The sequence below is a fragment of the Orcinus orca genome, chromosome 16 (assembly GCF_937001465.1).
Source record: "Orcinus orca chromosome 16, mOrcOrc1.1, whole genome shotgun sequence".
Taxonomy (NCBI): domain Eukaryota; kingdom Metazoa; phylum Chordata; class Mammalia; order Artiodactyla; family Delphinidae; genus Orcinus; species Orcinus orca.
In genome coordinates, this window is record NC_064574.1 from 59457987 (window position 1) to 59485897 (window position 27911).

Consider the following 27911-nt stretch of genomic DNA (forward strand, 5'->3'; position numbering starts at 1 on the left):
CTACAATACAATTCATTTCAATAATGATTCACCCTTTTAATCAAAGTGCTTGGAAGGATTGCTTAGAAGGAATGAATGTAATATATGCTCTAGGGCGTATATGTTCACATCAGAGGTAGAGGCTCACATCCATTTTGCTTGGTCTCCCGTAGACAAATTTTTTTTCCAAGGGTTAAAAGAAATCTGAGTTTATCTCAGATCTAGTTTTTAGTAGAACAGTAGAGATTTTCCACAGTCTAGAGGCAGGATGGCTCCATCATCGCTTTATCTTGCCTGCTTTTTCTTATCTCATATCTTTTGCCAGATGCCAAGTGTAAAAGGGAGAGGAAGAAGAAAAAGAAGGTGACTAACATCATCTCGTTTGATGACGAGGAAGACGAGCAGAGCTCTGGGGATGTTTTTAAGAAGATCCCTGGGGCGGGGGAAAGCTCGGAGGAGAACTCCGACCGCTCCTCGGTCAATATCATGACGGCCTTTGAAAGCCCCTTTGGGCCAAATTCCAACGGAAGTCAGAGCAGCAACTCATGGAAAATCGATTCTCTGTCTTTGAACGGGGAGTTTGGGTACCAGAAGCTCGATGTGAAAAGCATCGATGATGAAGACGTGGACGAGAATGAGGACGACGTGTACGGGAGCACACCTGGAAAGAAGTGCCCGGGCCGCTCGGAGTCGCCGGAGAAGTAAGTTCTGCGTGAGCTTCTGAGGAAGGGTGGCTGGCTCTTTCTATAGTATTGGGTGAAATTAGACTGCAAGTTTTCTGTTTGTTTGGCGCATCATTCGTTTTTCAGATCTCGATTTCAGAAGAAGGAGCATGAGTTTGCTTCACTCCTGAGAACTAAGGAGAAGGGAGCATATATACTATTTGAAGGTACCTACTGCAAAGTTGGTGTCAAGATGTAGGCCTTGAAATTCTTGCTTTATGTCTGTGTCTTTCATTTTTGTTGCTTGGATTTTGCTTGCATCCCTTACTTGCCACTAGCCCAGGAAGCTCAGGAGAGAGGCAGGGTATTCTAGAGAATAGTCTCCAGCTGGTAATTTCTGTGTTTATTTGCAGGGGTGTGAACGGCAGTAACTGGCCTGCACTCGCCACCTTAACACTGGAGCTGCGGTGCATTTATACCTGCAGGAGGGGCTTGGTGCAAGTGAAGGCGTAAAACAGAAAAGCATAGTTAGGAGCTTGGATCTTAGAATCAAGACAACCTGGGTTCTCATTTACTAGCTGCGTGGCTTAGGTTAGACTAGGTTGGACGAGTTTCTTCACCTCCCAGAGCTTCAGGCCTCACGTGAGACCTAGAGAAAAACAGCATCTGCTTTGTAGAGTTGTTGTCCAGTTAATGGGACCCTGCGTGTTGGGCCTTGGGCACAGGTGCTGGCACTTTAAGAAAGAATGCAGGCAGCTGTGGCCGCTGTTATACTGTAACTCGTAATAATTCCTGTGCTTGGTCTTACTCTTAATGCCGAATAAACTAGGAACCTCTTCACCTGAGCTCTGTAGTGTGCAGTGCAACCCTAGTCACGGCTGGCTTCAAAACCAGCCCGTGAAAGTGTAAAATGAAGACCCCGAGACCCCCTGGTGCAGCGGAGGGGCACAGCGTGCCTCTAGCTCGAAGCTTTGCGTGTCCATGTGTTGAACTGGAGTTTTTTTTCTTTCTCATGAGACTTTCCCTGTTTTTGTCTTTGATTTTTACTCTCATCCTCACTCACATGCATATCCATGTTAGTAGCATTACCTTGTCGATCATCTGGGACAGGCCCGATGAGGCAAACTGCAGATTCACGGTATCCTAATACTTAGAGCTGCCCCGGGGGGTTTGTGGGTGCCAACCCCACCTGATGGATGAAAGGCGAGTTTCTTTAGTCAAGATTTGTCAAACCAGTGGGAAGAACTGGAATTAAGGTTAGGCTGTGTTCCAAAGCTTATAGTACTGTCAGGTATTTTCCATGTTTCTACACAGCCATGAATCTCGATTGGTTGATATTCTGTCAGATCAATGTCATGATTTGCTAACGGTTCCCCTGTTGTTGAGTATTTAGGTTGTTGGCATTGTTTTTGTTTTTTGTTATCAGCCATTCTGAAATGAACATTTTCGTGCACAAGGCTTTTTTCTCTTACTAAAGTATGTTAGGGTAGCTTCCCTCCAGCATTGTTCTTGCGTACTGTGTACGAATGATTTTGTACCTGCATCCAGTCTTGTGACCTGCTATATTAGGGTTCTCCAGAAAAACAGAACCAATAGTGTGTGTGTGTGTGTGTGTGTGTGTGTTTCTCGTATGTATGTATGTATGCATTTATCTAGAGAGATTTATCTTAAGGAATTGGCTCATGTGATTGTGGAACTTGACAAGTCCAAAATCTGCAAGGTAGGCTGGCAGGCTGGAGACCCAGGGAAGAATTGCAATTTGAGTCTGAAGACAGTGTGCTGGCAGAATTTCTTCTTCCTTGGGGGAACCTCAGTCTTTTTCTGTGAAGGCCTTCAACTGATTGGATGAGGCCCACCCAAATTATGGAGGGTGATCTGCGTTATTCGAAGTCTCCTGTCTTAAATTTTAATCTCATCAAGACAAATACCTGCACAGAAACATCAAGAATAATGTTTGATCAAATGTCTGGGTACCACGGCCTAGCCAAGTTGACACATAAAGTTAACCATCACACTTGCCTACAGTTCTTCCTCTGGGCCTTTTAGGAAATGCCATTTGCATTCTCTGTCTCCGTAGGTGAGTGCACCTCTGAGTTGATTCACTCCACGAATCAGTTTTTTGGCCTCAAACACAGTCATTTCTCTTCCTACTGGACTGGTGACATTGAGGGGAGGCTGGAGCTGGGAGGCCAGCTTGCGAGCCAGGATAGCTGCCAGCATTGTGATGTGTGAAACACAAAACAGTGCAGGGTGACCTTTACAGGGCCTGGGCCCTTTGAGGCCATTGGGCCCCCTATGGATTATGGACAGCCACTCCCTGGCATAACGAGGGGATCTTGAGTCAGCATTCTGCAGAACCTCTTGGGGAAAGAGAGAGAAATGATGAGATGGCCTACTGAGTAATACCTTTGTTTTGCTTCTAAGCTAATATTCACGTGAAAGGTCTAGGATCCTGGAGGGGCCAGAACTTTAAAAGTTTAATAGCACAGCCAGGTTTGTGGGAGGAAAGGGGCCAGGCTGGGAGAAGCACATGGTGGGTTGCAGTGGCCTTTGGCAAAGTCGAATGCTCTGATGGTCTTTTAGATGCTCTGTTGGCCAAAGGTTTACACCTCTACTTGCTGGCAGTTAAACCCCTTCTTTGATGACTGAGGAAAAATGTCCGAGGACTGAGGAAAAATCTTGTCCCTCCTACCTCAGTATTTTATTTTTTTTAACACTGCTTTACAATGGTGTGTTAGTTTCTGCTTTGTAACTAAGTGAATCAGCCATACATATACATATATCTCCATATCTCCTCCCTCTTGCGTCTCCCTCCCACCCTCCCTATCCCACCCCTCTAGGTGGTCACAAAGCACCGAGCTGATCTCCCTGTGCTATGCAGCTGCTTCCCACTAGCCATCTATTTTACATTTGGTAGTGTATATATGTCCATGCCACTCTCTCACTTCGTCCCAGGTTACCCTTCCCCCTCCCCGTGTCCTCAAGTCCATTCTCTACGTCTGTGTCTTTATTCCTGTCCAGCCCCTAGGTTCTTCAGAACCATTATTTTTTGACTCCATATATATGTATTAGCATACAGTATTTATTTTTCCCTTTCTGACTTACTTCACTCTGTATGACAGACTCTAGGTCCATCCACCTCACTATAAATAACTCAAGTTCGTTTCTTTTTATGGCTGAGTAATATTCCATTGTATATATCTGCCACATCTTCTTTATCCATTCATCTGTTGATGGACACTTAGGTTGCTTCCGTGTCCTGGCTGTTGTAAATAGAGCTGCAGTGAACATTGTGGTACATGACTCTTGTTGAATTATGGTTTTCTCAGGGTATATGCCCAGTAGTGGGATTGCTGGTCGTATGGTAGTTCTGTTTTTAGTTTTTTAACTACCTCAGTATTTATAAGTGTTGGCCTTGCTTTTGTTTTTTTCTTAAAGTATTTATTTATTTATTTATTGGCCGCACCAGGTGGCATGTGGGTTCTTAGTTCCCCAACCAGGGATCGAACACGCACCCCCTGCAGTGGAAGCACAGAGTCTTAACCATTGGACCGCCAGGGAAGTCCCTGTTTTTTCTTAAAAGAGGATATAATATCTTTATTATAGAAAGGGGTTTTCCTGTCACTTTATGTGTGCTCCATGACACCAACAGGAAAGTGGGGTGAAAATATAGTTCAACAAGAATTACAAACATGAAAAACTTTGCACTTCACCAGCAATTAAGCAAACACAAAGTGAAACCAAACACTCTGTTTTGCCCATCATCTTCGTCAAGATTTAAAAAGAGAACTGGGTGGGCTTCCCTGGTGGTGCAGTGGTTGAGAGTCCGCCTGCCGATGCAGGGGACACGGGTTCGTGCCCCAGTGCGGGAAGATCCCACATGCCGCAGAACGGCTAGGCCCGTGACCCATGGCCGCTGAGCCTGCGTGTCCGGAGCCTGTGCTCCGCAACGGGAGAAAAAAGAAAAAAGAACTGGGTGAAAGGCAGCCTTGGGTGAGCGCCCTGCCTGGAAGGCTTGCTCTCAATGTGTCCTCAATGGTTGGAATCTTCCAGACACATAGCAGGCGTTAACTGTGGAATAATGATGAGGTATGGCTGGTGCTAGGGTCATCCTGATAGAGCGCTGGTCATGTCCACAGCCCTTGGGGAAAACAGTTTGACACGATGTCAGGAGCCTTAAAAATGTTTATCCCCCTTGATTTAGTAATTCCACTGCTGGGAAGCTACCCTGAGGACCAGCCTCAGGAAAAAGCTTGCTGCGTCTAGATACCAACATGCTAATTTAGAAAAGCTAAGCAGTGAACCTGACGAAAATGTGCAACCACGGAGGAACAGTTAACCGTGGAATACTTTGTAGTCTAAATCTTAATGTTCCGGATCTTAAACATCTTAAATGACATCTAAGAGTATCTAAGTAGTATGAAGATGAAATTATGAATTAATATCGAATGAAAAAAGCAAAATATAAAAACCTACATCTAGCTTCATTACAACCTCGTAAAGGAAAGCACGTGAGGAAAGAAAGAAAAAAAAGACACTATGGAAATCGTGTCTACCTCAGTTGTTTTGGGTAATGGGGCTTTGGGTGTATTTTTCCCCCTCCTCTTTATGGCATTTTGTAGGTTTTAAAATAAGTGTCTTACTTTTCTAATGAAAAGCAACACCGGTTCTGTTTCTAAGCCCAACTCTGACCCCGTATTCTGAATTGGTCTCTGCTTTAGGAATCACTTCAGTGTAACTCCTTTTCTAGGTGGAGGCCTTTGGCCACTTTTACTCGGGTCCGAACCTTAGTTGGTGGGACCTGACTTCACTCTGTGCTCTGCATGTGTTGCTGGAAAGTGGCAAGATGTCCCCTTAGAAACAACAGAAAATCCCACCTGCCTGGAGCTGGTGCAGCGGCCGGGAAAGGCCTGTGGTTTTGCTGTCGTGTCCCGAGGGGCGCCCCTGGCCACCTCTGGGTGTCTGGGAATCCCCTTGGTTGCCAGCTGCTGGATCAGAGCCCTGGGTGGGCGGTTCTTTACAGATTGTAGAGGCAGAGCCAAGTTCACCCCAGAACCTGGCTCTGCGGCTGGGCACACAGGTCGGGGGCGCTTCCTCTTCTGTGCCGTGTCCTGTGCGTTACCTGCAGGACTAAATGACACAGGTGGCAAAAATCTGTTAGGGTTATTACCTGATGTGTGTCCTGCTCCGTGTCAAACGTGTGACCAAAAGCTCGAGAGTGCTCAAAGGAGAATGTCTACAGACAGGCCTTAAAAGAGGAGTTGACAGGGCTTCCCTGGTGGCGCAGTGGTTGAGAGTCCGCCTGCTGATTCAGGGGACGCGGGTTCGTGCCCCGGTCCGGGAAGATCCCACATGCTGTAGAGCGGCTGGGCCCGTGAACCATGGCCGCTGAGCCTGCGCGTCCGGAGCCTGTGCTCCGCGACGAGAGAGGCCACAACAGTGAGAGGCCCGCGTACCGCAAAAAAAAAAAAAAAAAAGGAGTTGACAGACTAGCCTGCCGGCCAAATCTGCCCCCAGACAAGAATGGCTGTTACATTTTTTAAAGCGTTGTAAAAAGCAAAAACCAACCAAACAAAAAACCAACAAGGAAGTATACTTATGGCCACAAAGCCTAAAACTGACTATCTGGTCCTTTCCAGAAAAATTTTGTTCATCCCTGCTCTAAATGAAAGAAGAATTATATACATCATGTCAGTGATGGGGCAGTGGCCAGGAGACCTCATTGTAATTGGATCTGGAAGACCTGGGCTGAAGCCTTGATTCTGGCCAAGTGATGAACTTGGACAAGTCGCATGATCTCTTTGAGTTGTTTTCCTACCCCCTCCCTCCCCTCCCTCCCCTTCTCCCTCTCCCTCCCCCTCCTCTTCCTCTCCATCCCTCCCTCCCTCCCTCCCTCCGTTAAGTAGGTATGATTATGATCTGCTTTGGTCTTCTTTACAACTGATTTACTACGTGATTTTATAAACTTTCAAGTACTGCACAGATGCTTCCTGGTATTTGTCAGTGGTGCTTGATTGCCCAGAGGCAGATGCTGCAGTGGGCAAATACTTTCTCAAATTTAACTGGACCAGCCTGGCGTTACAAAGACGGCTCAGGTTAGTTTGGTACTTGGTGGATAAGGTGGCAGTATAACAGATCATATGAGCCTGGTTAATATTTGAGCTGACCCCCTTTCTTGGAAGGGACCCAGACACCATCTGGTCTGGTTCTGTCCTTTTACTTGTGAGGGTTTGAGAACCAGCGAGGCGTAGGGACCCTAGCCCAAGGTCATTTCAGAGCCTGGAGCCCACGGGGCCTCCTCCTGCTTCAGCACCAGCACGTGCTGCCCCCACCTCCCGCCCCCGTGACTCTGGCTCTTCCCTCCGTCCTCACCTCAAACCTCCCTTCTTCAAGGAAGCCTTCCACCACCTTCCCGACCAGCTCCACAGACCTGAGCTGCCATTTCACACCTTCCTGTGGGATTACATGCCTCATGTCTGCTTCCCCTAGTAGACTGTAAGCTCCATGAGGGCAGGATGGACCCTGTTGGCTGGTTCTTTGCCAGCACAGAGTGTGTGTGCACTGCCGGGCAGGTAGGAGGTGCTCAGTAAACATGGGCTGAAAGAGTGAGCACCGGAGGGCTGGCTCCCGACTCCCACCCAGGCCTGCTCCTGTTCTCATCCCCCTCATGGCTTGGTTGGTTCCCAAGAGGGGGTTGTGGAGGCCCATCAGGTGCTGTACTACTCGGGGCCCTTGGGGCTTTCGGCCCTGATGTGTAGCTGTGTTCTCCCCCCGCAGGCCGCTAGACGGGGCTGCCTGCCTCTCCCAGATGCACAGCTGGGCTCCACTGCACGTGCTGCATGGCGACGCCGATGTGCTCTTCCCGGTCAGTGGCGTGGGCTCCTACAGCCCTGCAGGTAGGTGTCTCCCGATTCCTCCTTTCCTCCTGTCACAGCTCTGGCTCGAGAAGCAGCAGGAGTGGCTGGGTTACGTCTGCAGGTGGTGGGGTGGGAGAGTGGGAGAGAGAGCATGGAGGCCAGGGCTCAGGGCAGTCGGGGCCTGTTGAGCTCAGGAGCGACAGAGGCTGCTCTCCTTGCTGAGCCTGGGTATTTTGAGGTGCTCTCACCTGAGTGAGTGTTGACAAACCACCAGGGAGCCCCTGGGGCCTGTTTTTCTTCTTGGCAGTGAGTTGTTGAACTTGGTCACATGCAAGCTGATCACAAATGGTGACCATTATTTTTGCCTCTTAGGAGAAGGGAGAAGGTCACAGAACCCGTAGCTCTAAAGGTCCTTGTGCTCTTTGCAGCCAAGTGCTTGGGGGTCAGGGAGTAGCTTGCTTAAAAGTGGCTAAGCATTTCTGACCTGTTCCTTGTGGTCGAGCAGGCTTGCCTGTGGTTCGTGATTGTTTTCTTTAGCTAGAGCAGGTCATGGTGGGGGGTATTGGGGGGGTGGGCGGTGAGGCTGGGAGCATGGATGAGCCCGGCTCCCCTGGTGGGGTAGGTGTTTGCAGCGCCTGGCGCAGTGAAGTGCTTGGTCACCGTCACTGCCTCACAGCACCAGCGTGTCACGGAGGCCTCGGCCCCCTTGTGTAGGTGCCCTTCTCACCCTCCTAGGCCCAGGTTTAGGGAACCGTGGGCCGGGGCCCACCGACTGCCCAGGAAGCTGTTGACATTCTGAACCGGATGATAGACTGTTGTGTCACTGTGTCAGGAACAGAAACCCACTCAAACTAGCTGCAGCACGAGGCAGGGCGGGCACGCTGACTGGCGCAGTCTTGGGGCGGGTGGTCAGCTCAGGCCCAGCTCTAGAAGTTGCTGAGGGAGGCACGTGCCCACCCTATGAGGCAGTGTTCCCGGTGTAAATTGAGGCTAATGAGAGTGCGGCTAAGTGACTTAACGTCCGCCAGGCTGTTCTCTTCTGGAAAGTATGGATGGCGGTGATGACAGTCCTTGAAGTGAGTCCAGGACTGTAAGGTGATGGATCTGGGTTAGCTCATCCACTCTTGACCACAACCCGCGAGGGAAGGGCTGGTTATTGTTATACCTCCTCCTTCTGAGACTTGTGGCAAAGGTTCCCTGAGTTAATCTGGGACAAGGTGCCGGGCACATGTGAAGTCCCCAGGCAGGCTTCCTGCAGGCATTGCACTAGTGAGGTCGCCTTGCGGGCGCCCGTGGGCTGGAAGCTGGGACTTTGGGATGGAGGGATTCCGGGCCCGGCGAGGTCCTGCTGTCATTCTGGTTCTGTGCCCCACGCTTCCTTGTGGGGATCTGCCCCCACCTCCTCTCCCTCCGGGTCTGTCTCTGCTCCCTCATCATTCTCCGCCCTCTTGTTTGGCCTCTGTCTGGCTGAGGTGCCAACACTACTGCCTCGGCTGTGTCCTTCCATACCAACTAGAGCTTCTGTCCAGGTGTTGATTGAAACCCCGGAGAGGGACGGTCCGGTGGGCCTAGCTGGTGTCTGCAGGCCAGGCCGGCCCCTGCAGCTCCTTCCGTTCGGGTGACCAGCCTTGGTCTGAGCCACTGCGCGTTGGAGGTCTGGCCACCTCGCCCTTGCCCATTCAGCAGCAGTGCGGACACGAGCAGAATGTCTGAGAAGGCGGGGGGTGGGGTGGTGGCTGGCAGAGAGTAGGTGGTCCCACGTTCGTCTGTGGGACCGCTGGAGGCTTTCCAGTGCTTGTTCAGCATCTGAGTCGGGTCCAGTTCCCCGTTCCCCTTGCCCTGCTCCCCACGGGCGGCCTTTTGTTTGGGTCATGAACTGTCGCTCGTTGCCGTGTCAGGCTGCTCCTGGGGCTTGGCTGTGTGCCCTTCACATCAGGGGTTTAGTCACGGAACGCGGCTTTCTGGCTGGCCTCCAGGATCCTCGCCAGGAGTCACCCCTCCCCCCGCAGATTTCCCACTGTCCCTCCTCGGGCCGTCAGCCTCGCAGACCCAGAGGCTCACCTAGTCACTGTTGATGGGAGCCCAGCTCCACCTGGTCTCGACTGTCCTCACCAGAGGTGCTGCATGTGGGCTGGTCTGCCAGCTTTTAAGCTTACTGTTAACAAAGCTGCCAGGAGTCATGGAAGCTTGTGACCGCCTGAGGGGCAAACTCATCATGGTGAGAGCACTGCACGGGAAGGCGCGTTATTCTAGGGCTGCCGGAAGACACTAGAATCAGCTGGGGGAAACCGTGTCCTGGCTGGAGTGCCGAAGCGCATCAAGTCCCTCCTGGCCTGATGCCCCACGTCCGTGGAGGTGTGCGGGCTGGTGGTGCTGAGGCTGGCCTGGCTGCCGGCCCGGCCTCTCCATGGGCAACCCTGGGCGTGCACGGCCAGATTTCTCCCCAAGATTCCTTCTCTTTCACTCCATTTGACTAGTGTCCCTTCTGATTGACACTTGCCTACTTTAGTGACGTTCAGATCTCCTTTCTCTTTCTGGCCTGGGAGTCATTTCATGTCTTTACCTTGGGGGTTATTTAGAGAAAGAGGGAGGGGATAAAAAAAAGGGAGAGAGGCCTGTGGCGGGGAAGTTTGGATGTTTTAGTAGCTAAGTCTGGGGAGGGAGAAGGCGGCAGAGGAGGGGACCCTGAACACAGGATCATTATCCTTCTGAACCTTGGGAGAGGCACCGCTGTGGTTTGGGGGGCCATGCCTTGGGCTGCATTTTTGGGGTTAGGGAGGGGCTCAGAGAAGGGAGACACCAGCCCAGGGTCACCCGAGACCCGGACAAGCAGATGGAGGATTAGATCCAGTCATTCCTCCGGGCGTGTCATTACCTAGAGCAGAGCAAAGCACATTTACCAACATCTGTGTGAAGCTGCCAGGGAGAAAAAGTCCCCAAAGTTTCTTTCAACTGAGAATCATAAATTGAGGGGGACAGAACACCCATTCCTGCTGACTATGTACGTGGAAGTGTTACCGCTCCTCGCTGAGGGCCTGTGGTTGGAGTTGGGTTTTGGCAAATGCGGAGCTGGTTCACTGGACAGCTTGGGTCCTCGGCCCCTTCCTCTCCCCATCAGGTCCAATGTTCCCCGACTTCTCCCAGTCCTGCCATTGGGTCTGGGGTTGGGTCGCTGCCAGGCTTTGGGGGATCTAAAGGCGAGTCCCCTGGGAGTGCCACAGGCAGGGAGGGGACAGCGACATCATTTTAATCCTCCGACGTAGAGGAGGAGGAATGAATGGTCGAAGTGTCCTCTGAATGCTTCCACCACCCTCTTCTAACTCATCCTTCTCTCGCTGGGCTCGTACAAAATAGCCTCTCAACAGCTCTCTATCCCTGTCTGCCATCCATCCATCCTTCTTTCAGCAGCCAGAGTGATTTTTTAGGATGTACATCAGATTGCCTCATTCTCCTGCTCCAAATCCGGAACCCTCACTGTGCCACCCGGCCCCCACTCACCCCGCAGCCTCACCTCCTCCCGTTTCCCCTCTGCCTGCTGCCCTGGCCATACCAGCCAGCTTTCACTTCCTCCTCCCCTCGAGCTCCTCCTGCCTTTAGGCTGCGGCCCAAGGGCTGCTGCGTTAGAGAATACCGTGGCCCTGCCGCCCACCACACCGCACGTGGCGCGGGCCTTGGTTTCACTCTATTGTAAACCTAGGTGTCTCCACTTCTCCGACCTCGGTGTACCACCTGAAATTGTGTATTTGTGTAATTACCTGATAACGCCTGTCCCCGAACCCCTACCCGCACTAGCCTTTGAGGTACGTGAGGGCAGGACCATGTCTGTTTTGCTTCCAGTGTGACCCTGACCCTAGTCAGAGCCAGGCCCGCAGCTGGGGTTCAGGGGAGCACATCAGTGCCGGGGTGGGGTGTGGGCATGCTGAAGGGAGTGGACGTCTGGCAGTTGGAAAAATGACGTCTGGCTGGGGGCAGAGGAAGAGGGGCCTCGACAGTGTCTGCGATCGCTCTGTGGCCCCAGTGCATCAGGCCCGCTGCAGCTGGCACAGGGTCAGGGTCATGTATTATGACGGGAAAACCACTTGGGCCGGGTAGGCGTGGTGTCCGGAATCCTGGTGGGTGATGCTGGTCTTTACTCCACCCGTGGATTTGCGTTGTGTAGTTGGAATCCTGTCTTTGCTTCAGGGAGTGGAATCTGACGGCTGTGTGTGAGTTAGATTGGAGGCTGAAGCAGAGCTGAGGGGACCTGCTGCAGAAGACCCCAGGGAGGGCCTGGAGCCCTCGAACTGGGGGGCGGGGGAAGTGGCTGGAGAGCAGGGAGTGGGAGGTGACTGGGTGGGACTGACTGGCCTTAGGCACCGACCAGCTCTGGGATGGGAGGGAGGGTGGTACCACCATCTTCTGAGGTGGGAGCGGTTTTGAAGGTCATGATCAGTTGGGAGGCCAGTACGGTATCCCAGTAGAGCTTTCTGGCGGGCGGTTATTAACGTGGGTTTAGTTATTGAAGGTTGAGGGCCTAGCCAGAGGTGAGGGCTCGAGAGCTGTCACCTTCATGGAGCCGAGAGCTGGAGCCAGGACCTTTGCTGGGTTTGCCAAAGGCGTCAGAGGCCACGGAGCCGTGATCCAGCGACACCTTCACGCAGGAATCAGAGAAAGAGACAGTGAGGGGAGGAGGACCACTGTGTTCTGAAGGCTGAGAGCAGAGAGCTCCTAGGAGGACGAGGGGAGGGGTCTTGGTTTCAGGGAGAGCTGATACCAGCCCCCGCTCACTGCACGCTCTCACCGAAATGTATGTGTAATAAAATGTGAAATTAAATTATGTGGCGGGCGTTATTAAAATGTATGAAAAGGGGGCATATATGTATACGTATAGCTGATTCACTTTGCTGTGCAGTATAAACTAACACAATATTGTAAAGCAACTATACTCCAGTAAAAAAAAAAAAAAGTATGGTTGGCACTAGTGTCAGCCCATTTCAGAGAGGAGGCAGCCGAGTCACAAAGAGGCTGGGTAACTTGCTGGATTGAAGTTGGGGAGCAGGGACTTGAACCCAGGCCAGTGGGCGGAGCCTGTACCCTGACCTCACCACGATGCTGGGGAGCGAGAAATAGGAGGCAGAGAGGTGGACACTTTCTCTTCCCTCTGTGAACTTATTAAAAGAGGTAGCGGTGAGTGGAATAGTTTGGTGGGGACAGCAGGGTAGAAGGAAAGGTGAGAAAACCCCTTAAGGTTCCCTTAGGTCAACCTCTTAAGAGCTGGGGAATCTTGAGCAGGACCAGACCAGGTGTAAGCAGAGGAGGAGGTCACACGACAGATGACTTAGGGCAACGAGACGTGCGTCCTTCCGTGACTTGAACAGCAGCTAATGCACCTATGAAAGTCTTTAGTGCCTCTTGCCTGTTGTTTCTAGAGATGACATAACGGCCTCACTTCTTCCAAATGCCTTTCCCACTTGATGCAGGGCAAGTGGCGCTGTAGAAAGCAGCAGTCACTGGGCTGTGCTGCCCTCGTGTGTCCATCTTCAGACACTGCAGGTGGGAGCGGATCTAGCAGCTCATTTATTATTCCCTGGTTCTGAGGTTGGCTCTGGATATGGACTTCATGCATAATTCCAGGTGGCTCCAGATCAAAGAGGTTAATAAATATGTCATGGGATGTAACGTACAGTGTAGGGAATATAGTCCATAATATTGTAATAACTTTGTCGGTGACAGATAACACTACATTTATCCTGGTGATTAATTCGTAGTGTAAATAAATGTTGAATCACTATGCTATACACCTGAAACGGATATTATTGTATGTCAGCTATACTCAGTGAAAAAAAAAAGGTTAAGTGGGAAAATAGGGCCTCCGGTCAGGGACTGATACCAAGTCTGAGATTACGGCCCAAAGAGATGAAACAGGGAGCAGATGAAAATCCAGTGTGCCAGACGGGTAAACATTTGTAAGTAAACTGAGTTAGCAGGTGAGCCAGTGTCTGCACTGTGTCCTTGTCTCATGGGGAAAATGAAACGAGAACAGAACCCTGACTTTCTCTCTGTGGTTGCTGTGTGTGCGCAGATACCCCCCTCGGGAGCCTGGAGAACGGGACAGGACCCGATGACCACGTCCTTCCAGAGCCTGGACCTCGGTACAGGTGAGTATTCAGACCCCAAGCTGCCTCTGGGGTTGAACTGTCCTCTTTACAACTCTGCCTTCTATTCTTTTTTAAAGATGGGTGGGCGCCTGCTGGGACTGAAGGGCAAGGCCTCACTTCACGTTAATTTAGTTTAGGTTTGGTCTAACATCCCAGAGTGCGAAGTGCCCAGGGCTCTCAGGCCCGAGACTTGGTATGTGTCAAATTTCACTTGCATATCACGTTTACTTTTTCCACTTTGGGAACCATATCTGGGTACCTCCACCATCACAATTTGCTTGATTTTACTGTTTGATAATGATAACAATATTACAATTTATAATTGTAATATTACATAATATTTAAACCACTTTGATATTATATATCTGTGAAGTGCTTAGTCTGCCATTCAGTAGCAAGCACCACGTTGGTTTTCTTTTTTTCCACATGAAAGTATCTCAAGGGAAAGCTGAGTTGTCCAGAGTCACTGGACATTTGGTGGCAGAGCTGAGATGGACACTGAGGGCTCCCTGACGCCACCGCGATCCTTGTTGCTCTTACAGCTTTTTCCTTCTTCTCTCCATGGGTTTAAATTGGTGTCCCCAGGGTGTAGCATCTGCATTTTCAACCTTGGCTCCAGAGTGGGGTCATTGTTTACCTCCACCTATGCTTGGTGTTCCGGTCTTGCCCTGTGCTCTGAGAATGGCACTCCCTGTAGGAGGCTCGTCCGGATTAGTACGATACCAGGAAGGGTTGTTGTCGCCAGGTCCATCCAGGACGCTGAGTCCTTTCTGCTGTTTATTTTAGAAAATTTGGAAAATGCAGCAGTACAGGAAACAACATCACTCTTAACCCCAACTCCATTTCATCGGTGATGTTTTTGGTCCTTTTCCTCCTGGTGTGTGGGTGTGGCTGTGGTAACCGGATTATGGTCTTGCCATTTTCATGACAGATGTGAAGTGCTGTTTTTCCACGTTGCAAATTCTTTGTAACTACACAGTCAACTCTCGTTATTTGTGGTGGTCGTGTTCTGTCAAGGTGGAACCATTGCTCCTAGGTTCCTGGGAGTGTCTGGTCACAACATTTTTGTCAACAGATCTGTCAACAGATCAGTACATACCTATGTTTTATGCCAGTTCCTGTTTAAAGACACCTTATTTAACATATGTTGTTGATGCACTTAAGGTGAACTCGAGGCCAACAGCCCTATCCTTAGGCGAACAAGGGCCACCTCACACATGTATTTTCTCCTCAGGCACTTCGCAGCCTTGCCTTCAGGAACACCAGGCAGCACTTCAGCACTAGCTTGGGGCCATTTTAGATGCAAAATCAGCAACAAAAAGCACAAGAATGTGAACAATGTGGTGCTAAATAGCTCGCCAGAAGGACAGAATGATAGTTGAAAGAAGGCAGAGCTTGCCTTGTTTGGCCTGAGGTGGGAGCACGCATGTCCATGACTCAGCCTTTTGACCGCTCTGTGCGTGTTCACGGGTGACCGTGTTATACCTGAGAGCTGGGAGTTTTGGGGTTACAAATAAACTGCAGGGAGTAGGCGAATTTGCAGCTGTGGAACCCACAAATGAGGACCGACTATAATTTCAAAGGGCATCCTTCCCTTCCTTCTAGTTCGTAAACCTGAACAAGCGTAATGCCTGCTGGTTTTTGAATGGTGAGGAGGTGTGTTTTAAGTGGCCGACTATAACTTCCCTCTGCCTGCCTTTCCCAGTGTGGAAGCCAGTCCTGCAGGCCAAGGAAGTCCTCTGAGCAGCCTGTTACCTTCTGCCTCGGTGCCAGAGTCCATGACAATTAGTAAGTACTTTCTGAGCAGCTTCTGCCGATGCCAGGATGACTCTTAGGCCTGCACATCGAGCCTTTGTGCTTGCTCCTGTGTGACCGTGGACTTTACAGAGTGTGGGATGAAGTCAGGTGTGTGTGTGCCTGGTCGTGGACTTGGAGTGTGGTGCGTGGTCGTAAGCTCCCTGAGCTGTAAAACTTGATACTTGGGTGTGTGAATGCTCTAAAGGACGTGCTTCAGAGGTGGAGCAGGATTGAGGCAGAGGGAAACTTCTATCGTTCACGGTTTCCGGGTTTGTCTCCTGCAAGGCCGTCAGCTACAGAGGAACTTTCTAGTTGGGTTTCCTTTGTAGCTCTGGAGGAATCACTTTTGTAGGTAAGGGAGAGAGTGTCTCTCAAAGATGAATGAAGGTTGCTACTGATCAGGTTCAAACTGTTTGCAACCTCACCACTCAGTAAAAGTATTAGCGATACAGCAATTACGGTTAGGTTTGAGTGGCTTTATGTAATAAAGAATAAACCAGCAAACTGTGGCTTAATGTGATAGGAATTCATCGCTCTGTCCAGAGGTAGGAAGGCTGGGCCGGTATGTAGCTCCATGGTCATTGGAGACCAGGCCTCCTTCTATCTTGCCTCATGGTCCAAAATGGCTGTTTTAGCTCCAGCCATCCCATTCTCATCCCGGGTACCAGGAAGGAGGAGGGGGCAGAGGAGAGACTTCTTCCATTTCCACAGGTAGGATTCAGGGGTCTGAACCCGCACAGGGGAAGAAATGACGACTTTTTTCTCTAACCTCTGACTGAAATTCGTATTTATTTTTTATTGTTTTACTTGATTTTTCAGTTGAAGTGTAGTTGTTTACAATATTATTAGTTTCAGGTGTACAACATAGTGATTCAAAATTTTCATAGATTATACTTCATATAAGTTATTGTAATACATTGGCTATAGTCTCTGTGCTGTACAATATGTCCTTGTAGTTTATTTTATCCATAGAAGTTTGTACCGCTTGCCCCTCCCCCCATCTTGCCCCTCCCCCTTTCCTCTCCCCACTGGTAGCCACTAGTTTGTTCTCTGTATGTCTGTTTCTGTTTTGTTATATTAACTTGTTTGTTTTATTTTTAAGAGTCCTCGTATAGGTGAGATCACACAGTACTTGTCTTCTCTGTCTGACTTATTTCACTGAGCAGAGTGCCCTCCAGGTCCACCTGTGTTGCTGCAATGGCAAAATTTCATTCTTTTTTATGGCTGAGTAATATTCCATTGTGTGTGTGTGTGTGTGTGTGTGTGTGTGTGTGTGTGTGTATACCACATCTTCTTTATCCACTTATCTGTCCATGAACAGTTAGGTTGCATTTTCTTTAATTATGAAAGTAGCAGCAAACCATAGGACCCTTAGTAGCCTTGGCAAAATGGGTGACTTGGTCACTGATAGAAGTCACAGGCACCTGTAACAGCAGTGATATGGAAAAATCTCACAATGTCATTTCTGCTTGAAAATACAGTAGTTTTTTAATGTGATAAAAAATCCTGTATATTAGTGTGTCACTTTTCCTTTTTACATTTTAATAATTCTATTTCAATTTAATCAGTTTCCTTTGTAATCTTGGGTGTTTTATTTTATGTATTTTAAAACATTTTTCTGAGAAGAGGCCCATGGGCTTCATCACCAGACTGCGGAATGGGTCTGTGACACAAAAAAGATAAACTTCTCCCCTCCCCCAAGCTGTAAGGACCCTTCCTAGAAGGTGCACACAGGTTCCCACTTGTGTGGCCAACAGCCATCCCGAGGCCTCCCCTGGCTGCTAAGGAGGCAGTGTGTCCTATCTGTCCACCTGCCCACTCCCCGCCAAAAAAAAAAACACCCATGGCTAAGGAAGGAAGAGGGGTTCGGGGGGCAACCAGCATTCTGATTCAAGGGTGAGGAAGGAAATGAGTAGGCGCTGTGAGGTTGGGGTGTGGGGATTGGGTGGTCTCACTGCATAACCAAGGCATGTGGTTTACGCTGGTACCGCTCAGCCTCGGGTTCAGCTGAGCAGATGTTTCTGTATCTGCCAGTGTGTGGGACACACGGGCCAGAAGAGCACTAAGGTCACTGGTTTTCAAAGTTCAGGTATTTTTTTACCTCTGTACTATTACCTACCCTGCCATTTTTTAAGAATGGGTGCCCCTAAAAAACCTGAATGCCTTTGTTTAAAAATGGACTTTTATATGCTTACTGTGAACGGAGAGCCACTCTTAGTTGACTTAAATAGCAGGGAACTGTGAAAGTAAAGACAAGAAGAGGAGCCAGTGTTAGTAATTCGGCCTGGATGTGGTTGCCTGTCTAAGCATGAGAAGGTATCTCCGTGCTAATCCACTCAGGTACTTTTCCTGCCATCATCGGAAGGAGTGGGAAGGGGAGAGGAATTCTCTCTGTGGCGCACGGTTAGTTGATGCCTCGTCCTTCTAGCACCTGCAGTGCTGCCTCTTCACGTGGGTCACACCTTGACCTAGAGGGGTGAGACTTTACCCTGGCCCTGAAGTGCATCTACTCTAAAGACCCCGAAATCGAGGATGTGGAGGCCAGGCTTCATGGGCACCTCATCCTAGGCACCATTTGTAGGGATACAGGCATCTCCACACCGCCACTTCCCCCCACCCTGTGGTACCTAGCACTGTGCTTCCGCATAGGTCTCCTGCACCCTGGCATGAGGTCCCGCCATCTCAGACACAATTCTCTTTGTCAGCTGCTCTTGGGGTCGACAGAGATCGTGGTCTGTAGGTCTCCCTCAGCCATCTTCTGACCTTGAGGAGGGTGCTGGCCCTGCTTGTGTGTTTTCGCTAAGGACATGCCTCTGAGCGCACTCGAGTGATGTTGATGGCAAGGATTTAGACTGTTTTTCTTGTTTTTAGTTGTACACTTTTCTAAAAATGTAAATCCGGTGTTCTTATTTGGTATCTTTGGCAAATAGCGGCATACCCAGACTTTACAACCTGCATCTCTGAAGAAAAATGTCACTACATCCACATTTTGACCCTCGACACCCTGTAGCGGTGTGGTTTGTGGGTGATAAGTGTGTATGGCAGGAGGGGGTTCTGTTTTCTGCAGTGGCTGTAAATTTCAGGGAACCTTCAGGGGACAGCACTGTTGTCTGTCCTGTGGGTGTTCCAGACGAGAGATCAGAATCCTGAGAAATTTTGAGCAGTGGGTGGTTTTGACTTGTACCCTCCCCATCCTGCCCCTGCCTCCTGTGTCATCGCAAAAAAATAAGAAGAGCGAGTCTGTCTGGGTATCCAGGGTATGCTCCTTTGCTAGGGTTGTTGTAACAAAATACCACAGACTGGTGGCTTAGACAACAGGAATTTATTTCTCATAGTTCCGGAGGCTGGAAGTCCCCCAAGGTCAAGGCGCCGGCAGTCTTGGTTTCTGGCGAGGCCTCTCTCCCTGGCTTGATGACCTTCTCTCTGTGAGCAAGCATCCCTGGTGTCTCTTCCTCTTATAAGGATGCTTTAATTACCTCTTTAAAGGTCCTACCTCCAAATACAGTCAAAACATATGAATTTGGGAGGGATGCAATTCAGTCCATAACAGCGGGTGTCCCAGGAGGGGTGTCCCAAGAGATCTCCAAGTTCAGGATGAGAATTGCATCCCAGCATGTGAAGCATCTAGGATTGCACTCCAGAGGAGATGCCCGACTCTCAAACCCCAGAAGAGCTTGGCAGAGGAACCCCAACTCTGTTCCCTGGAGCGGAGAGTGTTTCCCTCACATCCCACCAAGTGGCTCCCGGCCTGCACTGAATAATCGGGCCAGGTGGCTGTCTCGGCCCTGTCATTGAGCTGGAGCTTGTGTACTTAACCCTTGGTGCTGCGGGTAATTGACAAGTCCTCTGCCAAGCAGCCTCCCCCCCTTGCATGTCTCTGAAACGGCAAGGGGTTTTGTCCCAGGCTTTTGGGGCATATATTATTGTTACTTAGTGCCCAAGAGAAGATGTGTGATCCCACCCCCATTACTGCTCTCTCTTCAGGCTCTTTGGTACTTTGGAAAACACAAAAGCCTGTTATGAAAAACTAGTTATTGAGGGGAGTAGTAAAGACAGTTACGAGTAAACCCAGACACCCGTAATTCTGCCTCAGTGGTCCTTTCCATTCCTGCAGGTGAATTTGCGATCCTGGATTTGGGGCGTGCAGAGTTGTAGCTGGTTGGAATACAGCGTGCCTGTTGCTTTAGGAGGACATGCTCTGAAACCAGGCTGCCCAGGTTCAAGTTCTTAAACCTCCCAGGCTCTTGTTTCCTTGTCTAAACATAAGGATTCGATGAATACTTGTCTCGTATGGTCTGGTCGTTGTGAAGGTTAACCGTGCTGTGCTTAGAGAAGTACTTAGATCGCAGAGTTAAGAGCCATGAATGTTAGCTGTTGTGGATGTGCTTATTTTGTATTCAGCTCTTAACATGTATCACAGTTGCCCTTTTTTCCCTCATCTCCCTGTTGTCCTGTTGAACGTGTTGACTGAAGAAAAACGCACAACCTAAAAGTTGTGAGTTGTTTTATTCAGATATGTTACTGAGGACTCTAGCCCAGGACGCAGCCTCTGAGGTCGCTCTGAGAAACTGCTCAGAAGGGGTAAGGGAGGAGTCAGGATATATAGGAGTTTTCTGCTGGAAAAAAAAGCATGTAGTTGAACATCAGGAGACTACTGCTAATCGCAAGAACCAAACATCTCAAGTTAATGATTCTAGTGCTTTTCTATGCATGGGAAGATGCAAGCGTCTGGGCTCCTCGAAATGATCCCTTAGATATGCATCTTATCTAGGGCCAGTATCCAAAGCACAGAATTCTTCCTGTTTTTCTCCATCCTGGATTGTCCTCAGGGTAGCATTCCACTGCAGGGTCGGCTGCAGTTGCCAATGGCTTGACCCTTGTAGAACTAGAGTGGCGGGCAGCATTCTCTGTTCACAGATGGCTGCATAATATTCCATCACTTGATTTATTACAGTTTGCTAGGTTATTTTTTGGGAGGATCACCAGCCAGAGTGTTTTTCTCCCCAGTGAGTTTCTTCATTCATTGTAAGGAAGAATTGAAGAGTGCTATTAGTAAGTGCACTCTAAGAATATTGGCTATTATTTTTTTCTGCTTAAGCGTTCCTTTGTGGTAAATTTGTGGGATAGGAGGGCAAGGTTGGGCCATATTTATGGGCTAGTTCTCAATAGCCACTTGTGTTCTGAGTTAGTGTGTTGCCAGGAGTATGACAGCTGCATTTCTTTACCCTCTGCCAACACTAGGTGCTAACGTGGTAATGCATTTTTTCTACTTGGAAAATTATCCTTTGTGGTTGGGTGGCTTTGCATTCCCTCCAGGGCAGCCTCTCTTCCCGCTTTTGTTTAACATTTGTATCCCCGGTGTGAGTTGTTGGCTTGGGGCGTCCCCCATTGGGTGTTCTGCCTGACTTGGGAGGCAAAGGAGAAAAGGGGGGATGTGACTCCAACAGTCCATCCTGGCTGCTCTTGGAGTTGGTGGCTCGGGGAGGAGGTCGAAAGGAGGGGCCAACAGTGATATTGTGTAAGAATGTGACCTAGTTAAATAATAACATGCTTTAGTAGATCTTACGGTGTGCCAAGCATTGTGCCTAAGCGTTTAAAATGCTGTTTTCTCATTTAATCCCCCAGCAGCCTCCTGCAGATAACATCACTCTTTTTGTTTAAGAAAACAGGCTGAGTGAGGTTAAATAACTTGTCCGAGGCCTTACAGCTAGGATATCATTCAATTTATTGAGCATCTACTGTGTGCAGGGTGGGGTTGCTAGGACGAGTAAGTGGTGAAGCTGGTGATGGACCCAGGCTTCCTGACTCCCAAGTCCAGATGACCTAAGGAGTGTTCTACCATCACCCAGCCAGGGCATGCAGTGCTGCCAGTAATGGGGTGGGCATCTAGGTCTGAGAGCCTTAAATTATTTTCATCATTATTTTTTTAATAGAGCAAGGGATTCCTGGGTGAGGACACTAGGTTTTTAGGATGAGCATACCAAACTTGTTTATTTTCAGGGGCACTTTTCACTCTGAGTACTAGAGTCTGAATGTGTCCCCTCCCCAAGTTTATAGTTTGAAATCCTAATGTCCAATGTGATGATATTAAGAGATGGGGGCCTTTGAGGTGTGATTAGGTCCCGAGGGCAGAACCCTCACAAAAGAGGTGCCAGAGAGCTCCCTTGTCCCCTTCTGCCGTGTGAGGACACAGCGAGGAGTCTGCAGCCCTCACCTGACCACGCTGGTGCTCTGACCTCCGTCTGCCGGCCTCCAGAAACCGTGAGCAACACATTTCTGTTGTTTATAAGCCGCCCGGTCTGCTGTGTTTTGTTACTGCAGCCCGAGTGGACTGAGACACTGAGGGTTAGTGGGGCCGTGACGCTGGGACTGCTGACCTCTCATCCATTACCAGCCACTCTTTGCAAGTTGCTGCTTCTCCGCCTTCCAGTTCACCCCTTTCCACTAACACCCCAGATGCCCCAGGTGACGACTAAGTTGTCCAGGTTATTGTGCCACCTAGTGGATGGTCCAGGAACTAGCCCTGTAGTTTCTCTTCCCCATCACCACCTTTTCCTCCTCAGAACACATGACCTTTGCAACTCTTGGTGTGCTTCTCCTTGTAGATGGTTTAGGGAATTTCGCTAGAGGTTATCATTTTCACATCTACCTGAAATAATAAATGGTGATGATTGTTATTCAAATCCTTTAAACTCCCTTTCCCTTTCTTATTTCTCCACCTTTATCTCAAAAATCTTTGTCTCTCTTTTATGGGATCAAAAATATGACCTTATTTTATTTTATTTTTTTAAAGAAGATGTTGGGGGTAGGAGTTAATTAATTAATTTTTAAATTTTTAATTATTTTTTATTTTTTTATTTTGGCTGTGTTGGGTCTTCGTTTCTGTGCGAGGGCTTTGTCTAGTTGTGGCAAGCGGGGGCCACTCTTCATCGCGGTGCGCGGGCCCCTCACTATCGCGGCCTCTCTTGTTGCGGAGCACAGGCTCCAGACGCGCAGGCTCAGTAGCTGTGGCTCACGGGCCTAGTTGCTCTGTGGCATGTGGGATTCTCCCAGACCAGGGCTTGAACCCGTGTTCCCTGCGTTAGCAGGCAGATTCTCAACCACTGTGCCACCAGGGAAGCCCAATATGACCTTATTTTTAATGGGTACATAGAAAAGCAGTTTGCCTAATATACTGAAATGGAAGCAAAAGAAAGTCGTGTACTTTTGAAGTGAAATTAGACACAAGAAATCCGTGTTGTCAACCTCTAATGCCTTTAAAAATACCCAGCAGGCCTTCTCATACCATCTTGGAATTGGCACAGAATAGCTTTCCACCTTGTCATCATTTGCTGTTTAAGATGACTTACTCCAGACACCAAATTTTATCATGAATAAAATTCCATTTTCTATTTTGCAGTTCCATTTAACTTTTGGCATTCTTTTAAACTCAATTTGTGGTAACAATGTTTCAACAGAGTTTTGGATTAAATAGTCCTAGGGTCCTAATCTGGAGTCCAAGAGGGTGCAGATGGGGGTCGTGGGCAAGAGAGAAGCTATGTGAGCTGTCGTGATGGAGACTGACCCAGACCCAGAGCCGTGAGTCTTTTGGAATAACAGGTGTCTCTGCTTTTGGCCGGGAGTGCTTTAGTCTGTGTGATAACAAGCAGAATAGCTAATACTGAGGACTCATAGGCAAATGTGGTTCATGGGGATGGCATAGGAGGGGCTCTTGGTGGTCAGTAATAATTATGATAAGGATTAATACTCATTAAATGATATCACCACAGTCTATGCCATAAACATATCCATCACCTTCCAAAGATTCCTCCCACTCTATCGATCAATTGATTGAATGATTAAGAACACTTAACACCTGATCTGGCCTCTTAGCAAATTTTTGGGGAGTGCTTGTCCTGACGAAGAAAAAAGTGCACTTTCTTTCTTTCTATCCTCTTTTTCTCTTTCTTTCTTTCTTTCTTTCCCTTTCTTTCCTTCCTTCTCTCTCTTTCTTTCTCTGTTAGATTTTTTTTTTTTTTTGCGGTACGCGGGCCTCTCACTGCTGTGGCCTCTCCCGTTGCGGAGCACAGGCTCCGGACGCACAGGCTCAGCGGCCATGGGTCACGGGCCCAGCCGCTCCGCGGCATGTGGGATCTTCCCGGACCGGGGCACGAACCTGTGTCCCCTGCATTGGCAGGCAGACTCTCAACCACTGCGCCACCAGGGAAGCCCTGTTAGATGTTTTTTCATCCATTCCAAAACTCTTTGTGCCCGTGCTGACCAGATGACAGACACTGTGCTGCTCCTGGCCTGCTCCTGGCGGCTGAGCAAGAGGCCAGAGTCCTGCCCTGGGGACTCGCCACACCAGTGGGAGGACAGACACATGTGGGGGGCTGTTTTAACGTGGGTTACCAGGGAAGCTCTCTCTTGGGAGACAGTGGGACTGAGGCTGCGCGATGAGGGGACTGGGCCGGGTTTGGTGGCTTCTGGGCAGAGGTGAGGGGGGAGAGGCGAGCAGGAGGATGCTGGATTTTATTCCAAGTGCAGCAGGCAGCCGGCAGAGGGCCTGAAGCAGGCGTGACGTGACTCTCCCACTTGGCCTTGCAAAGGGCAGGCTGTTCACTTGTGTGCCTTCCTTCCCCCTTTCTGATGGCCCTTCCTCGCCTGAGTGGCTGTTGGAGGGCCTCCCTTGTGCCTCACAGGGTGGGGACTCCTGGGTTGACTTGGGTGTCCTAACTCTCTCAAGCTGCTGACAGTCCCTAGTGGGTGCCCCACGTGTGGTGTGCTGACACCCGTAGTTCAGAGAGACGTGCTAAGGGCTGCAGGGGAGCAGAGTGGGGGAGCTTTGGGGGGCGTGATCTGGACACTACCCTGGGGTCAAGCGCCAGCTGCAGTACTTCCCAGCTAGGTTGCTCTTCCTTTATTCCCAGATGCTCTGGGCCCTGTTTCCTCATTTGTAGAATGAAGACACTTAACTCTGGCTTTTCAGGGCCGTTTGGAGGGTTAAATGCACTAATGCTGGAAGGCACAAAACCTGAGCCCCCAACCAGGTGTTGTACGGTAGGCCTTGTATCGAGAAGCTTCCACAGGTGGTGAGCATTGCCATTCTAGTTCTTCAGAGTCAGGTCATTGCCTGGGGAGGCCAAGGACCCAGGTCGGTGAGAGAATCAGCGCCGTGTCCAGCGTCATCTCACCCTGTGTGGGTGTCAGCCGGTGGCATCCCTCCAGGGAGGCCAGCTCTTCCTGAAAGCTTTTCTGGAGACCCCCTTTGGAGACCAGTTCTGAACCTGTTCAGTAGCCCCAAGGGTCCACGCTGTAAACCCTAGTCAGAGCCAAACCCCCAGGATTCTGGAGTCTTCACGTTTCCATGCTGGTTCTTTCCAGATGACATCTGGCAGGCTTCAGATATCAGATCCAGCTGCAAGTTCATACCTATTTCTGGGGCAAATTCCAGATCTTCTTTCAGGGAGTGCCTGGAAAATATTAATAATATGGATAGCTCCTCATTTATTTTCCTCCTGTGAGTCAGGCTATACCTCTACTATCACTCAGTTTTCACAGCATCCCTGCAAAGTGGGAGTGTTGGCTTCATTTTATAATTGGAGAAGCAGAAGCCGAGAGAGGCTGCAGTGAAGGTCCCACTGTGAGCGTGTAGGGGAGCTGGGGTTCACCCCCACCCCCCTGCTGTTCCTGGACACCCTCAGCTTCTGGAATTCTCTGCCCTCAGAGGGAAGCATTCAGGTCTGTTGAAATGACCCTGTTGCAGAGGCTTCCCTTCCCTGACTGCCCGTCTGCTTCCATCACCCACGCCTTATCACCCACTTTGTGTCTGAGGGCGCCAGGCTTCCGAAGCCCCTGTGACCTGAGTGTACTGTTTGTTTCCTTTCCCACCCCTGGAAGGTGAGCTCCTCCAGGGCAGGCGCCTGGCCAGCTTGTTCACTGCGAGGCTCCGGTGCCTGAAACCCTGCCTGCCATGGACTTGCTGCTCAAGACACTTTAGTTGAAGGCGCGAGGAAGGAAGGAATGAATGTTTATTCTAGTTCTAACACACAGGAAAAATTTACAAAGGCTTCTGTAGGAATGAATTGAAAGTGAGTTCCCCGAAGGTGGGCCCACGTTTGTTTTCATCACCTTTGCATCTCTAGCTTGGTCCGCGGTAAAAACCTAGAACTGTGAGCTGCCCGCGGAGTGAAGGAGTGAGTGAATGTTCCGCCTTTCCCCCTGTTGCGTCAGGGAGTGGGCAGCTGGGGTGGAAGGAGCACCAGCCTGGGTTTCGGGAGCACTTGGCTCTGATTCCGGCCCTTATAGTAGTGGGTCCCTGCACCTCCCTGGGCCTCAGTTTCCCCAACTGTAAAGTGGAGGAGGCCGCCCTCCAGGATTCCTTGCGCTTCTAGCCGTCTGTTCTGAGAAGAGTCATGATACTCACATCCTCCTTCTGCAACCATTCCAGGACCAGGTTGTGGAAGTCTGGATATTTCTAGGGTCATGCCTGGTCTTGTTGGCTGTCCCAGTAGCAAGGCAGGCGTCTTCATTTCCCCCTTGCTGACTGTCTCCTTTGCAAATGTGTTGACTGTTGCCTTGACTTTGAGTGACCTTCGGCAGGGCGAGCGGGTATCCATAAACATACTGGCTCTGACATTTGGCCTGTAACTTCTTCTACTCTGGGCCAGGTGTTGTTCGATGTAGGAAGCATGACGGGTTGGAGAGACAGGATGGTATCTGTGTGAGGGTCCAGGCTCCTCTCCTGGGGACTGCTTTGAAACGACGTTGTCTTCCAGAACGTGTAAAGGAGAATAGTCTTTGCGAAAGGCAAATGTCACCTTCAGGTTTTCATTCTGCGAGGCCAGCAGCCCTTATATCGTCACTGCCAAATTTCTGTCATCAGTGCTGCTAGATCAGACGTGTAAATCCTTTCTGTCCTTTGCGCATCCTTCATTTTTGTAGTGCCCTGGAGTGGGGTCGTGGACGAATTGAGTTGTGAAGGCAGCCTTTTGGGGAGGAAGGAATGCTGGAGTCAGGCAGACCACAGTGCTGCTGTTCCAGAGCTGTGTGACCTTGGGCAAAGGCCTTAACCTCTCTGAGCTCAGTTTCCCAATCCATGAAATGGAGGTCGTATTACCTGCTTGCAGGACTCTTCTGAAGTCTATGTTGTGTCTAGCACAGAGCCTAGAATATATTGTCTGGGTGCTTCCCGGGAGGCCCATAGATAGTTTGGGAGACTTCAGAAGCCTCTTGCACTTGTGTGCAAAATTATGTTTGTGTGTTTGTGCTCATATGTGGATTTTCCTGGGGAGAAGGTCCTTTACTTTCATCACTCTCCTTCAAAGGATTGCAGACTTTAGAAAAAAAAAAAAAAGAAACACTTTGTGATAATTGCACCTAGTATCTGCCGCAGCCCTAATAATTGCGATATCATTATTCTCGCTGTTGCCATTCTGCTCTCTGACGATCTTTCCAGCTAGACTGGCTGTGTTTTTAGCCACCTCCACTCACAGATTAGCAGTGGGAAGTTATTTAACCTGTCCATGCCTCAGTGTTCTCCTCTATGTAAAATGAATCTGCTAATAGTACACATCTGACAGGGTTGTGAGGATTAAATGAATGACTACATGAGAAATGCTCAAGATAGTTTATATAAATTACGCCTCGATAGGAAAAATGGAAAAGAACGTGAACATGCAGTGTGCCTGGCACAGCAAATGCTCACTGACTGGTAGGTGCTATTTTATTGTTAACGTCCTCAAAGGGTACACTGCTGGCTAGTCATCCCGAAAACAGTATCTGGGCCTTCCTGTTGAACTGCAGGTGGATAGATCCGATTTCCTGTTTTAGTGACACCATCCCTCCTGCAGAGGCCCCTCAAGGTGCCTTCCCGTGGCATCTCCTCCTTAACTTCCCTCTCCTCTAGAGGAGATGAAGCTGTACACGCTTTCTGTGAGGCCGGTGGTCTCGAGAATGGAAGTGTGATCAGATAGGACAGTGATTCTCAGCCAGGGGCGATTTCAACCCCCAGGGGGCATCTGGCAGTGTCTGGGGACGTTGTTCGTTGTCACAACTGGGGTAGGGATGCTACGGCATCTAATGGGTGAGCCCAGGGACGCTGCCATACATCCTACGGCACACGGGACAGGCCCCACACTGGAAAGTTATCCAGCCCCAAATGTCAGTGCCAAGGATAAGAAACCCTGAACAGGCAATGGGGCTATTTTCCAGGAATCATAGTTTATTTTATACATTTTTTTTTTTTTTTAACCACTTGCCTCCTGCATGGTTCAGGGAATGAAACAGGATAAAAACGAACCTGAATGAAATGACAGATCCCAGAAAGCGTTTGTTCAGTGTGTACTTGGGAGCTGTTTAGTTCCATCACCCCTGCACTGAAGGTGATTTAGGGGGGCTGAAGGGCACATAAGGATAAACATCTGTAGAAGCTACCAGAATAAATGATCCCAGCCTGATAGCTGTAGTCACCCTCAGCATGTGCAGCTCATTGGTGCTAT

At 49.6% G+C, this 27911-nt stretch overlaps 1 protein-coding gene across 5 annotated transcripts in view; it reads left to right on the plus strand.

Moving 5' to 3' along the window:
• Positions 1–27911, plus strand: part of SNX29 (sorting nexin 29) — a 551964-nt gene that overhangs the window by 69086 nt on the left and 454967 nt on the right. For all 5 annotated transcript variants that reach the window (XM_033428786.2, XM_004270168.4, XM_033428787.2 and 2 more), the window contains 4 exons: positions 305–680; positions 7419–7537; positions 13560–13635; positions 15341–15423. In XM_033428786.2, coding sequence (XP_033284677.1) covers positions 305–680; positions 7419–7537; positions 13560–13635; positions 15341–15423 — 654 coding nt within the window. The remainder of the gene's footprint in view (positions 1–304; positions 681–7418; positions 7538–13559; positions 13636–15340; positions 15424–27911) is intronic.